The sequence below is a fragment of the Asterias amurensis genome, chromosome 2, assembly GCF_032118995.1.
Source record: "Asterias amurensis chromosome 2, ASM3211899v1".
NCBI lineage: Eukaryota > Metazoa > Echinodermata > Asteroidea > Forcipulatida > Asteriidae > Asterias > Asterias amurensis.
In genome coordinates, this window is record NC_092649.1 from 30,376,993 (window position 1) to 30,390,888 (window position 13,896).

A 13,896-nucleotide genomic window follows, 5' to 3' on the forward strand; every position below is an offset into this window, starting at 1 on the left:
GAAAATCTAAAATTAACTTCAATCTGAAATAGTTGTTATTTCTATAAACTATTTATTTCGGTCTGCATAAATATAGCTTTACAGTAATATACTCGTATTTATTGAAGTTTCGTTTCAGTAGACTAATTCAATAAATGTTTTTAAACGTATTTGTATTGAGTGTTATATGGAGATAATACATTGCAGTTTGTACTGGAAAATCAATGTGAGTGTTGTATTGTTCTCATTTTAGTTGAATGCCTTTCTTTAGTTGGAGTCCTTAGATGGCCCAACCGATAGATGCACACCTCCGATAGAATTCGTGCTCAGTCAATGGAGCGAGGCCGTCTGTGTGATGGTTGTGGTTGTTTGTTTTGTTGTTGATGTTTACTGAGTCTGCCAGGAAAGGGGGGGGGCGGAGTTCAGTGTAATTTGAATGATTATTTACGTACGCTGGTTGAGCTTGAACCATGCATGCACGGCAATGTTAGCGCTCCCAAGGACAGTAACTGGGGGGGGGGGGGGGTCTGATGTAGCGACAAGGTTTTTCCCTTGGGGGGGGGGGGGGGGGGTAAACTCTAGGGTACTACACATGTTTGTGACGGGGGGGGGGGGTATATTATCAGAAGGGCTCAGAATGGACAAGAGATTGTCATGCATCCTTCTAAACACACTTTAACGGCAGCTAAGGGGCGTGCCTAGGATTTTTTTTTTGTTGGGGTAGGGGGAATGGGTGTCCAGGCCCGTAACCATTATTTTTTGGGGGGGGATAGGCGGATGTGGATTTTTGTTAAGAGAACGAACTTTAGTGGGAGTTTGGGGGGGGGGGGGGCGCCCCCTGGTTACGGGCCTGGGTTAGTGACGGTATTGGGGTCATGTATTTTTAGTCATTCCCCAACAACTCACAGCGCCATAGCCACGGGACCAGGAAATGAGGCGATATAACAACAAACTAGCACCGTAGGTCTATCCCCCGCCCCCGGTCCTCCATAAGGCTGAGGCTATCTGCGTCATGTCATCGGCAAGACTGGGGGACTTGTGGCCAGTTTACTAAAATGGACTTTAAACCGCGCGGTGTTCTGGGTAATTGGTGAGAAAAATGGCCGCCCCTATGTGATGACGAGGGAGGAAGGTGGAAGGGCATGATAGTAACTCTTAATTAAAGGTAAATTTTGGCCCTGATTTAAGCTATTTTTCGGTTTGATGCCTTCGATTTTAACTGAGATCTTCAAGAGTATTTTTTTAATATTAAAAATGACTGCCGATCATTTTTATCGTAAAAATTGTAAACACAACAGCGCGCGACTGCAATGCAAACCGACATTCAATATTGCATTTAATTTAAAGTTTGAACTTTTTAAGTTGAAGATACGATATGTAATGTAAGCATGATGACAAGTTAGGTACTGAATCACATAGTGTGTTCAAATCAAAGTCATTTAACGGTCTGTGGAAAAATCAAGGAGTCGTTGGCAACACAGTGTGAACGATTTCCCTTAATTAAAAATAACTTAACTAATTTAAGTTGTTGATTTTTGTTTTGTTGCATAGATTTTAAGGATTTGATCAATCAAACATGACAACAAGTCAAAAGTTGGCTTCTAAAATTAAACAAAATCATCATTCAAGTAATTCAATTATTTGTTTGCTGTTCAATATTGTCTTCAAAAGGGAGATACTTAACACTTTATAGGGGCAGGGGACATAATTATTAATAATTATTAATAAAATAATAGTTTTCAATAAAATAAAAAAAATGGATTGTCAATGTGCCTATCATGATCATGTGGCAAAGCCAAAAGGACTTGTGTGTAGTGCATTAATAAATAATATATGCATTCATGACGAACAATTATGATAATGTTTATGCTAGGATAGAATCCATTGTTCCTCGTTAGTTTACAAAATGCTTGTATTTTACAATTATTCACACACAATATAATTCAAACTTATGGTTTTCAGATGATCATAACTTCAAAGTAAACATTCATACATGTTCAGTATGCCCATGGAGTTCTTATTCTACCTCCATAGTATGCCATACTGAGTTTCATCCAAGTGTGTTGCCACTGGGCAATAGCTTTGAAATGTCAAGTATGGCACTCTCAATTTGTGGCACATACTGAAATTCACATTTCCTAATCCTTTACCCACCGCATCCCCAAATAATTACCAATGCCTTCAATACTGAACCATCCCGTCATTTTGCAGTCCAACCTCTGCTAATGTTCTACATTACACTAATTAAATTTGTTCCTTGCCTAGGCAGCCTAAAGGATTTTTTACTGTGGGCATTTTTTATAAAAAGCCTTTGCTAAAAGATTTAAAAGAGCTGTGCAATGTATGACCATAGATTGTTCCATTAAAGTTTAAAGGTAAGTTGAACTTTAATAGTCAAAGTTCAAAGTTGAGATGATTTTGCAAATAAGACTGTTCCATTACAGTTAAAAGGTAAGTTGAACTTAGTATCGAATCATGTTGTACACAGGTAAATCAACACATGTTACTGTGACAAATTGAGACAAGTCTATTTGTTGAACCTGAACCTATTAATTGAATTAATTTCACAGCAGATCTAAACAATGGCAGGCCGAGCCGGAGAGACAGTCGTGACTAAACGTCTCGTTGAGAACCTTCAAACCGATCTACGTGGTCTCTCCAATGAAAGCAAAAGAAAATTTCCGCCTGTGAAGGAGGTTTGTGTGTTTTGTGTTATGAAATATCATTTTATTGTTTTAGATCCACTTCAAAGTCATTTTTGTGTAAGGTAGAATGATCTAAAGTTACCATAACTTATATAGTATGTAGTTTTAAAAGGAAAGTTGCAGGTCATAGAAAGTTGACTTACATCCTTTAAGCATTGACCAATCACAACCATGAATGCATTGCAGAACAAGTGGGCGGGGCTTATATGACCTACTTATTGACCCCTGGCACAAGCCCAACCTCGCTGAGGTCAAAGTAAGACCTAGCATTGGCTGAAAATTGTGCATGGTGGCGTTGCACTCTACATGCAAGGGGCCTTATTGTACATATCACAAAACTCATTGGTATTTCTATTATGATTTAAACAGGCTGCAGAAGCGGGAATACTCAAGATTCGAACCATCGCTGCACGGAATAAAAACATTTTGCCCGGTAAGCTTGATTGGTAATTCATAGGGGGTGCTACCTTCACATAGTTCTTCACGTGAGTTGTATTTTGAGGTAGTAAATATACAGCAGGACAATTAGTTAATTAACAGAACTAAGTAATGTTCCAAATTATCTAAAACTACTCAGCAGAAGTAGGGCAAGTTATAACTTGGTCATGGTACTCTCCTAAATTTTATAAACCTAATAAAATTAAAATAAAACAATACAACAAACAACAACAGTTGAAGTTCTTATTTGAACTGATTTTTAACCTACTCTTCAGCAGTAGATAAATATGTAGACAGTTCTAATATAAACGACCTACACTTAAATCTATTTCCTAATTAACCCCATGGGCAAGTTTTTTTCTTTACCAAGGCAATTTTTTTAAATTAGACCAAAGTATTTTTGGTACAGTGTAATTTTACAAAGACAATTTGTTGATTGTTTTTTCAGCACTTGTAGCTTGCAGTGGTGAGATCTTGCAACCATTTCTACTTGGATGTGACACCAAGAACCTCAAAATAGTCCAGCTATGTCTGGGTTCGGTTCAAAGGCTCATCACTCATGAAGCGCTATCTGTTGTAAGTATACATCCATCTAATACATGCTAGTTTTGCATCAAGAATATAATTTGTTTTTACTTATACACCGATGGTTAATAAGCACTGTATTCTCAGTACGTTCCTGCGTTGTTAAGGTCATGGGTTCAAATCCCATCCAAGTGATTTGCTTGTGGATTTTTCACAGAACTCGGATAGTACAGTGCTAAACACATATCAGTGTATGGGTAATAAAGTATAAAGTATAATCCATCTAGTTTAATATTTGGTATACAATGTATGTGTATTGAATGAATCTGACTTTTACAGGGAGCTGCTAGCAATGTGATTAACATGTTGTGGAATCTAATGGAGGGAGGCATTGAGGATCTAAAAGTCCTACAAACAGCTGTAGTCATCCTCACCTCAAACACCATAGTCAGGGGACCTGCACTTGCTAGGGTGAGTCCGCTATTGTTTGTATAGCTCTGTTATGATTTCCTTATGGTATTTTCCCCATCGGTATACTCTCTAGCCCAACTGACAAATGATTCTTTGTGGATCCCACCCAAGTAATATGCCTGTGTTTTTTTCCACAGAGCTTGAGGAAAGTACTGAGTATTCAGTGCTAACGCACATTGATGTATTTGGGTAAAACCAAATTTAATATTCTTTATCCCCAATGCAAATAAATTCATCCATTAAAGATAATCAAAGCTGTACTTGGTAAGGGATCACTACAATAAAACCTGACTTGTTGTTTTGCAGGCAATCGTGGTGTGTTTCCGACTTCACTTTTCAAAAGACAATACAACAAGTAACACAGCATCAGCCATAGTACAACAAGTGATCTCAATTGTCATGGAGAGGGTATTGGCTGAAGACGATGCAAATGCAGGTAAAGATTTATGAATTCTGAATCCATGTGTGTTGCTTTGGTAGGCAGTTGCTACCTTAAACTACTGTCTGACTATGGTGAAACCACAAAACACTTTGATACCTCACCATGCAATGCCTCAAATCCCAAATACGTATGCTTAACAGGGAGTTCACTAATGGACCTGCAGACAAGTTCTCAAATGAACATAATATACCCAGCAAGTAGATAGACACATGGTGTTACCGCAAACCAAATAGTGATACCTCACTATGCAGTGCCTCAAATCCCATATCATCCACTGTGATGGATAAACTATGCCAGCCTGCAATATGATGAAATCTAGTGCCTGCATCGACACAATCCATGTACCCAATTGGTTCAGTGCACAGTTGTACCAACGAACACAACCTGTGCTGTGAAATGGTTTGAATGTGATTAATCAACTCCTTTGAGAATGGAACCAATAGTAGGACGGTTAATGTTGTCATTCTGTCTCATCTCAGATGGAGCTGAATCTGACGTGGATTTGGAGAAGTTGAAATCCAGCAGTACAAGCAGTAAGGCAGCACCCAAGTCACTCCGGCCATGTGCTACGGATGCTTACTTACTTTTTCAGGTAAAACAGAAAAACACACCTTTTTGTTTTTTAATTCAATCCTGATCAGTTGGTTTTATGGTCCAGTGTTTGTCATTTGTTTCATGTGAAAATTAGTAGATAAGATAATACTTTAATTTAAATACCATTAGATATGTCATAAATCAAAGAGCAGACTTTAACTTGAATGGGCTTGCATCAAAGCTAATGTATTTCAGACAAGTTGAAAAGCTCTTGGTCAAAACAAGAACTTAATTTGGCAAAGTTTGCTATAATAAGTCAATGCTGAATTATTCATTCTGATATAATAGGTACACACACTGTACCACAGTCATTACTTTCTAATACTGGCATGACACTTCCATAATCCAGTATGCAATATATATCCCTGTGAAATCTCAATGTATGTAAAGGCTCACATCATGCCAACCAAATAATTATAATAGTGACACAACAACTTCTATAAACAACAATAAAGTAACATGAGGAAATTCACATTGGAAAGCAGGTTACTTAGCAATGCACCGTTGAACTTGTTTACAAGGAAGCACTAACAAGTGAATATAAAACCAAAGTGGACTCAACAGAATACTTGCCACAAGACATATCTGGCAATGCTAGATGGAGGTAAACACGGTGGTGAGGATTTCCAAGTGATATTTGCAAAGCTGTCTGAAAACACTAATCCAAAGAGAAATGGAAGTGCCCATTGCAAAATGAAATTGGTCTTGCCCTCAAAGATGAAGCTCTATTGGTGATGTCAGAGTTCTGTTTTCTGTATTGACAGGATCTTTGCTATCTCCTGAATGGTGACCATCCATACTGGCTGTCTGGTATGACTGAAATGACAAGGACATTTGGTCTGGAACTCCTAGAGTCAGTCCTGAACAGCTTTCCACAGATATTCCTAAGGGTGAGTAATTCATTCAGATCATTACTCTCGGAGCTTGTCCTCAACCACTCCATATACACACCCCCCTCATGGTTTTGATTGAGTTTGATACATTCCAAATGACTGCACCCTGAAGGGCACTCTCTGTTAGCATGAGGCCAGGCAGACCAGTTTTATTGGTGCTATCCCCTAAACCATTTAGAAACCAAAGCAGCTGCAAGATTTTACATCTAAGTACTAAACCAAAAGGACGAAGTAAACATTTGCCAACTTTGTACGTATGTAAACATAGTATCGACATTGAATTAGCCTAACCATAGATCTGGAAGATGCTAAATGTACTTTTCTAAAGATTTTTACTAAAGAAAGCTTGGAGTAAAAATCAACAATATCTACTGTTACAAACAGCGGTGCATACCTTTAAAAAGCCATTATTATTATTATGATTAAGTATGTATTGACTTGACATAAATGGGTTATCTTATTCTTTTCAGCATAAGGAGTTTAGTTTCCTCTTGAAGGAGCGTGTGTGTCCTCTAGTGATCAAACTCTTCTCACCCAGTATTAAACATCGTCAGGGAATAGTGGCTCCTTCACCCCCTACTAGTCCTGAGAAACCCTCGTTCCCTATCAGTATGAGACTGCTTAGGGTGGTCTCAGTGCTTATTAACAAGTACTACACATTATTGGTAAGTACCATTATAAGACATCCTGTAGCGCCATGTCTGATGATCACTGCGTGCAATCTTACATTTATTAATATTATTATTGCTATAATATGTTTTTATTTCTGTGTACAGGTGACAGAGTGTGAGATATTTCTGTCTCTCCTTGTCAAGTTTATGGAGAGTGATAAGTGTATGTGGCAGCGCATCCTGGCATTAGAAGTCATGTACAAGCTTTGTTCTCAAGCTAAACTACTCAGGTATGTCATCAACCCTCATTTAGTACTAAGTCAGTAGAAAGACAAGCTTTGCAGTGCCTTCGTGTCTTTACTGGCACTACAAGCTGCAATATGCCAACCTGCAATATGATAGGGTCAACACAAATCACTATAGTTACGTTGGAGATTGATTGCCATACACAACCCATGTAGTTGAATCGTTTCAAAAAAGGCTCTGGAAGTGTGTGGAGTAATTAGTAAACAGTGTTTTGCATTTGTTATGTTTTTTGCAGGTGTTTTTGCCAGAGTTATGACATGAAGCCTCATTCAACCAAGATCTTTGCTAATATCGTCAACGCTCTTGGCTCATTCATCCAATCCTTGTTTGTTAACCCTGTAGTGGAGAGACAATCCTCTCTTATATGTAAGTATTATGTACGACTCTAGTCATACATGTAGGGACTAAAAGTTCAAAACAGTAGTCGGGGCAAATACGTGTAATTATGAAGGTTCAATACAAGACCGAGACCCGACTGTTTGAAACCTTTTCTGAGACCTGAGGTGTCGACACTGAGTAAATAGTTAATATAAATAGATCCAAGATGAGATTGGTACGTCAAGATTTGAGACTGAGACCAAGACCTTCAGGGTCACGACACTTACTACATGGTTATTAACATTACATATCACCACATGAGTTAAAGATTGACCTTAACGATCATTCTTTTGTAAATTGTTCAGAGATATATTGTTCACTGAAATACTATAAGTTAACACAATGAACCGAGTTATATAGTTTTTGATGCATTGCATGGTGAGTTATTAATAAATGTTTAGTTTGTGGTACAAACAAAATCTACACATCAAAGTAGATATACTTGTGGTTTTACCGCAAACTGAAAATACATACATAGGATTGTTGATAAAACAATCATTAAACTTTGCTGTTTTCCCTCAAATATGATGAACTATTAGATATTATTATTTTTGGTAGGTTGTATGATTGGTTAATTGCAAACTTAATTTACTCTTTCAAAAACCACTTGTGAGTTTTTATTTTTGCATTAGAAAGTAATGGTAAATTGTGTTTGATTTTGAAGCTGATAAACAGGGCAAAGAGATGGGAAGTACGTCCTCCATGCAAGCTGTCAATAATTTAGGTGGTAGCAGTGTAACTCCACATACAGCATTCTCATACAAAGGAGTCTGGATACCACTTCTACCCGTTTCATACTCCAAACCAGTCTTGTAAGTTATTTATAGAGGCGTGTCTCGTACATGTTCAAATGCTGGAACCTGTTAAAAAGCGCAATTCTGTTTTCTTCAGACAATAAATACCCTGACTCACAGTATTTTGCAACCAATAACTTTTCTATTTACAGAGTGGGTCAAATTTGATAAGAACCTCAGGTATGGGGAAGTGATGAATGAAAAGACATACATGATTCAGACAGACATTCAGCAAATTTAACATTCAATTCTTAATTACACTGGCCAAGCATCTCAAAGCACTCATTCAATTTTGAACAGATAGGCAGAGGAATTATAAGACCCATTTGTGTGCACATTATAAGTGTTTGCAAGGTGATGCAACAATGCAATCTGCTGCAATGCAATCTGCAAGCGACTATGCCATAAACACTGGGGCAGGTCCCTTCTCTTAACAATGCGTGAAGCCGGTTCTTTTACATCTTTTCCTTGAACCTACAGCCTAATTTGACAAAGTCCTGTCTAACCCAAGTCACCTTCAAACTTTATATAAAAATCAACAATATATTTTGTTTTCCCAAGTATAGCTCTGAAAGGAAACCCCTTTCACCTTGAAACATTGAGTCGTTAACCACTGGTTCATTTCAGAACCAACACTACTCAAGCGAGATTTTCACATGGTGCTACTGTAAACCTCCTTTAGTTAGATGTTTTAACTCAGTTCCCCTCATTTTATTTCCTCAGTCTTGAGATGTTAGATAAAGCTGATGCGCCATTGATACCAGAGGGCTATGCCATCTCAGTAGCCTTTGCGAGTCTCTTGGATGTGGTTAAAGGCGTGACGACCATTGTGACTCAAGAGATGCAAGGAGAGGAACGACGATTGCGCAATCAAGCTAGAGACAGGGAGCTTCATGTTGTCAACTCAGAAACCAAGGAGAAGGAATCTACTGAGGAGAAGGAGGAAGATACTAATAGTTTCTTGTTGCAGGTTGATGAAGGTATGCATTTGTGTCTCACATTAGAACACCATGGAAGTTTAATAATAATAATAAAGTGGTCAATGATAGGACAAACAAACAGTTGAAACATAGCTTTGACAGATACCAGAGTGAAAATGGATACGGGGTGTTAAAAGGCATAGCCTACAATACTAAAAATCCCATCAAACCTAAAGTGTAAGTGTATAATATCTGAGTCTTATGTAGCGCACGTATCTACAAATAAGAAACCCAAGGCACTGGGAGAAAGTGAAACTATAAGGTTGAAGATTTGTTTAGAAGGAATGATTATAAAGCATCAAAACACCCACTAGGGAAGCTCGGTGGTACAACTTGCTGCCAAACTAAACCAGAAACATCACGATGAGTGATCTGGGTTCACAACACCAGACACACATGCCATTACGGGATATGAACCAACACTTTAATACAACATCAGAACTTTCTTTACCTCCTGACTAAAATGCTACATGATTATCATTAGACTACAACAACCCATCCCAATTGGTCAGACCCCCCTAGTGTGTTTAGATTAGTTTCCCACACCATTGGAACAAGCTCCTGGAAATTTACCAATCTGACTCAAGTTAAAGAAACCATTGAAGACTCGTTAGAGACATTAGAGACGATTAGAGCACTGAATTCGCAGAGAGACTTTTACCATCATGGTGTCTCTGCAAACCTGACAATATCTTGAGAGCATGACAGGTTTTTTCTGCTTTGTGTTTTGTGTCTTAATCTTTTTTATTGACTGAGTGATTCCTTTTACTTGAAGGTCTTCGTCTGCTGTGGGAGGAGATTGTGAATTCATCTTGGTGTGGTGTCCTTGCAGCTTTAACTCTACTCCTTGATGCATGGTAATCAATATCAACTAATTATGCAAAGTTGCTTTTCATATCCCAGTCCCTTGTTTCGTTAGATGATCAAAATTAGTAGACCATGCTTTCATCTAATAAAATATAGCATAGACAGATGTGTTATTTTGTTTGTAGTTTGCTGTATAAGTGGGCACTAGATCTTGTCATTGTTTCCACAGTTTATTAGGATTAAAATCCTTTGAACTGTTTTCCAACCAGAGAGGAAACTAAAATGTTGCACTAACAACATCGTTAATCAATTTTGTTGTTGAGTCCAGAGTCACAAACATTGAGTCTGAGTTACAAGTGACTAAATTTCACTGGAGTCCGAGTCTTAACAAATGTGACTCGATTAAAGCTGGAGTCCGATTCATGAGTTATACTACACTGGATTTGGTATTAAGATTAATGATGCATTTTTACAGTGAGCCCTTTTGGAGTATGTACCTACGGTCTGCTATTGCTCATACAGACAGGTAAACCTGAGGTGCCAATTGACTAGCACTCAATCAATTAGCACTTAATTAACCACGAGGGAAGAGGTTTTTAGGTTCATCGCTGTGGGGTTGTCATGGTTGAAATGTTCACCAACTTTATAAACATTTTTGCAATGTCATGGTAGTTTTGGCTCTTGCATGTGAACATGTACAGTTTGCGGTGAATTTAGGGGTGTTTATTTTTTTTGTCTAGTCATCCAACTTGAAAATAAGCAGTTGCTATGGATTGAATGCTGTTTGTATGTAACCTTATAACGAGTTGTTTGTCAAATTTATAGTAAAATGGCATGGTTGTAAAAGTCAGCTTTTGGTCGAGAGATCAATGTTTGTGTTAACATGGTTTAGGTGGCTAATGTCAGGGCATGTTTAAGCACCATTGAATGGTTAGCAATGGGAGACTTCCGGGACGCTTGGTGCAGCAGACTTACCAGTTAAAATCCATTGTTCTTGGTAATGTGTGCATGCTCAGAACTATGTAAACAATGGAAATTTACCTGGTAAGTCTGCTGCCACCTAGTGTTCCAAAGTCTCTCATGGTTCAGGTGGTTAGTCTGGGGATGGTTCAAAGAGCCCTCTAAAGCACCATTGTATAGTCACTGATAAATCATTGTCATAAAGCTTCCCATACCATGTTGTGTAATGCACAAATTTATCTCATGTAATTCTCATACATTGAAACTCCATCCTATTCAAACCTCATTAGTGATCTTGAGTTTACTAAAACCCAAAATCACAATGGTGTTAATTTGTTTTTTTTTACATCACCGCATTCTCTTGAATTAGTCATTTAATATATCAAGGTTATCCCATTTATAATTGCATGAGTTCATAAACTGTATTCCAAACACTTCATTTTCGTTTTCCGTCTATAAATCTACCAAGGTTATGCACAACAACAAACATCAATAGAAAAACAAGAAAATTGTGTTACACTGTTTGGGGGGAGGCGACCAATGACTAAAAAACATAGTTTGAATTGACCTTTAGAATGATTCCTGTACAGTTTGCCCTCTGACATCTGGGCAATCAAAATAGACTTGTCCTTTCATACTGAGATAGAGAGTCTGTAAGTCCATCACTGAAACTATAGCCCACAAAGGTTCAGAGGATTTGAGGACGAGACTTAAAGGAAACTGCTACCAAATTTTCTGAGTACTTTCACATCCAGCTGTCCTTAACCATATCCTCAACAGAGAGTTGGATTTCTAGAAGTACAAAGGGTTGATGTAAACCAACTCTAAAGGAAAATTGCTACCAAATGTTTGAATTACACATACCCTCACCAGAAACTGATATTTTGAATTTGAGAAGTAGAAAGGTTTGATGTAAACCAACTTTCGTTTCCTTTGACTCCATTCAGCATGGAGGAATCTGCTACTGAATCCATCTTGAAATCACAGGAGTTATACGCAAGTTTGTGTGGTAAACTGGGCCTTACAGTGCCTAGGGATGCCTTTGTGACGTCTCTGTGTAAGGCGTCTTTACCTCCTCACTACGCACTGACTGTACTCAATATAGCTGCACCACAGACACCATCTAATCAACCAAGAGGTAGGTTCTAGAAGTAGCAGCTATGGCTACGGCTGTTCCTAAGGGGGGTTGCCAAGGACAGCCTATACTTCAATGTACAGTGATGAGGTGACCAAGCCAAAGCCATAGCTGCTACCTTTGTTTAACAACCAACACTAATGCATTTTCTCATTGTATGATCCGAACCACCCTTTGAAGAGGAGAGCTTGCATTGGAAGATATTGTGTAAAGGAAGGCACATTGTGAATACTACAGTTTTGGAACCGAGGCAGGAGTGGAACCAGTGTCCTCAGAGTTGAGGAAGAAAGATCGCTGACTAACTATTAAACAAAGTCCATCTTTCTCTTATAGGTCATATGCGATCACACAGCCGCGATAACTTCCTTCAAGGCAGCCAGGGAGCTGAAGGTGGATCTAATGAAACAGATGGTAGGAATCAAGTGGTAGCAGTAGGCACCCCTCTAGCAACGGTGGTTGGTACTCAACAAGGACCAGTTATGGTAAGGGTTATGATGCTCTCAAACAAACCCTCAAACAGTGATACAGTTTTGTGTTACATTGTAATCATTTTTATTTACTTTTATGATTGATGCAAAGAATAGATTTATTTGCATCAATCATAAGAGTAAATAAAAATATTCAGATCCAGAAGCTCTTCTCCTACAATGAATTAGCCAATCTCAACCGTGACTCATACATGTCGGACACAATAGAGTAGGTGTCATATGTTGTACAATAAAACAGGATGTAGCTGGAACTAGGCACATGTTAACTTAGTATGGTTATTGCTAGTCATCCTCACACAGTGTTACATATGTTCATGAGGTTCCTGAGGTGCAAGATTTCTGTCTAACAAGCCCTAGTTGTAGTCAATCGATGATATTTAAAAAAAATGATAAGCTGGCATTCATAAAGCCCCTTCATAGGATTCAAAGCGCTTGGATGTCTCCAAAACAGATCAAATCAAAATCAAAATTACTGTCGACCAAAATTACTGTCGACCAAACAAGTGAGTCTTCAACAACTTCTTGAATGATTCAATTGAGTTTGCATTTCTGATGATAATGATGGGATCCTTGAATACACGACCAACCAGTTTGTCATCTCTTATTACTGTTTCAGCTAACGGCCAAGAACATCCAGTGTATGCGTGCCATCTTGAGCTTAGCTCACTGCCATGGATCCATCCTAGGCACTGCCTGGCATCTGGTCCTTACCACCCTCCAACATCTGGTCTGGATCTTGGGTCTCAAGCCAGCCGCTGGGGGTAGCTTGAAGGTTGGCAGTGCAGCCGAGGCTCCTAACACGGTCATCACGACGGCTGTCATGGCCGAGCTGCCAGTACTCTCTGCCATGTTGTCTCGTCTGTTTGAGAGCTCACAGTACTTGGATGATGTGGCTCTACATCATCTGATTGATGCATTGTGTAAACTGTCTACTGAGGCAATGGATATGGCCTTCTCTAACAGAGTAAGGAAGACTGTGTGTACATTTCAGAAGGGAACAAAAAGTGGCTTCTTGTTTTGTCCTAACAGTTCAATTTCTCTTGAATCCCTGAGGGGCTTAGCAAGAGACCATTCCAATGCAATCACATTCTCAAAGTCAACATTTTTGAACTCACATGGTTTCACTACCTTCACCTCAAAGTTTGCTAGGAATTCCTTCTGAATACAAAATGTAATATTTCTAAATGAGTCTTTGCATCTACTACGCCAAGAAGAAAAAAAAACAGGGATTTTGTTCCTTGTATAAATCATAGAAAATCTGACTCATTGCATTTGAAATATGTTTCTTATGATGTCTTGTACCAAGTCTTCATACCATTGGACATTGTTCCTGATGGTACTGCATAACAATTACAGACTGGATCAATCATTTTTACAAATCTGTAAACTG

The 13,896-nt window shown here is 38.5% G+C and overlaps 1 protein-coding gene across 3 annotated transcripts in view; it reads left to right on the forward strand.

The window, feature by feature from the left end:
* Positions 1-13,896, forward strand: part of LOC139933843 (protein MON2 homolog) — a 52,065-nt gene that overhangs the window by 18,463 nt on the left and 19,706 nt on the right. Inside the window, exons 1-18 of one of the 3 annotated variants that reach the window (XM_071928067.1) lie at positions 1,056-1,144; positions 2,550-2,675; positions 3,054-3,117; positions 3,571-3,698; positions 3,987-4,118; positions 4,425-4,554; positions 5,040-5,152; positions 5,919-6,044; positions 6,518-6,712; positions 6,824-6,948; positions 7,200-7,330; positions 8,007-8,154; positions 8,860-9,116; positions 9,892-9,973; positions 10,399-10,449; positions 11,831-12,021; positions 12,352-12,500; positions 13,123-13,470. In XM_071928067.1, the coding sequence (XP_071784168.1) occupies positions 2,562-2,675; positions 3,054-3,117; positions 3,571-3,698; positions 3,987-4,118; positions 4,425-4,554; positions 5,040-5,152; positions 5,919-6,044; positions 6,518-6,712; positions 6,824-6,948; positions 7,200-7,330; positions 8,007-8,154; positions 8,860-9,116; positions 9,892-9,973; positions 10,399-10,449; positions 11,831-12,021; positions 12,352-12,500; positions 13,123-13,470 (2,484 nt within the window). In that variant the 5' untranslated portion in view covers positions 1,056-1,144; positions 2,550-2,561. Of the gene's footprint in view, positions 1-1,055; positions 1,145-2,549; positions 2,676-3,053; positions 3,118-3,570; positions 3,699-3,986; positions 4,119-4,424; positions 4,555-5,039; positions 5,153-5,918; positions 6,045-6,517; positions 6,713-6,823; positions 6,949-7,199; positions 7,331-8,006; positions 8,155-8,859; positions 9,117-9,891; positions 9,974-10,398; positions 10,450-11,830; positions 12,022-12,351; positions 12,501-13,122; positions 13,471-13,896 lie in introns of those variants that run through there. The other 2 variants (XM_071928068.1, XM_071928069.1) reach the window with 2 other exon arrangements.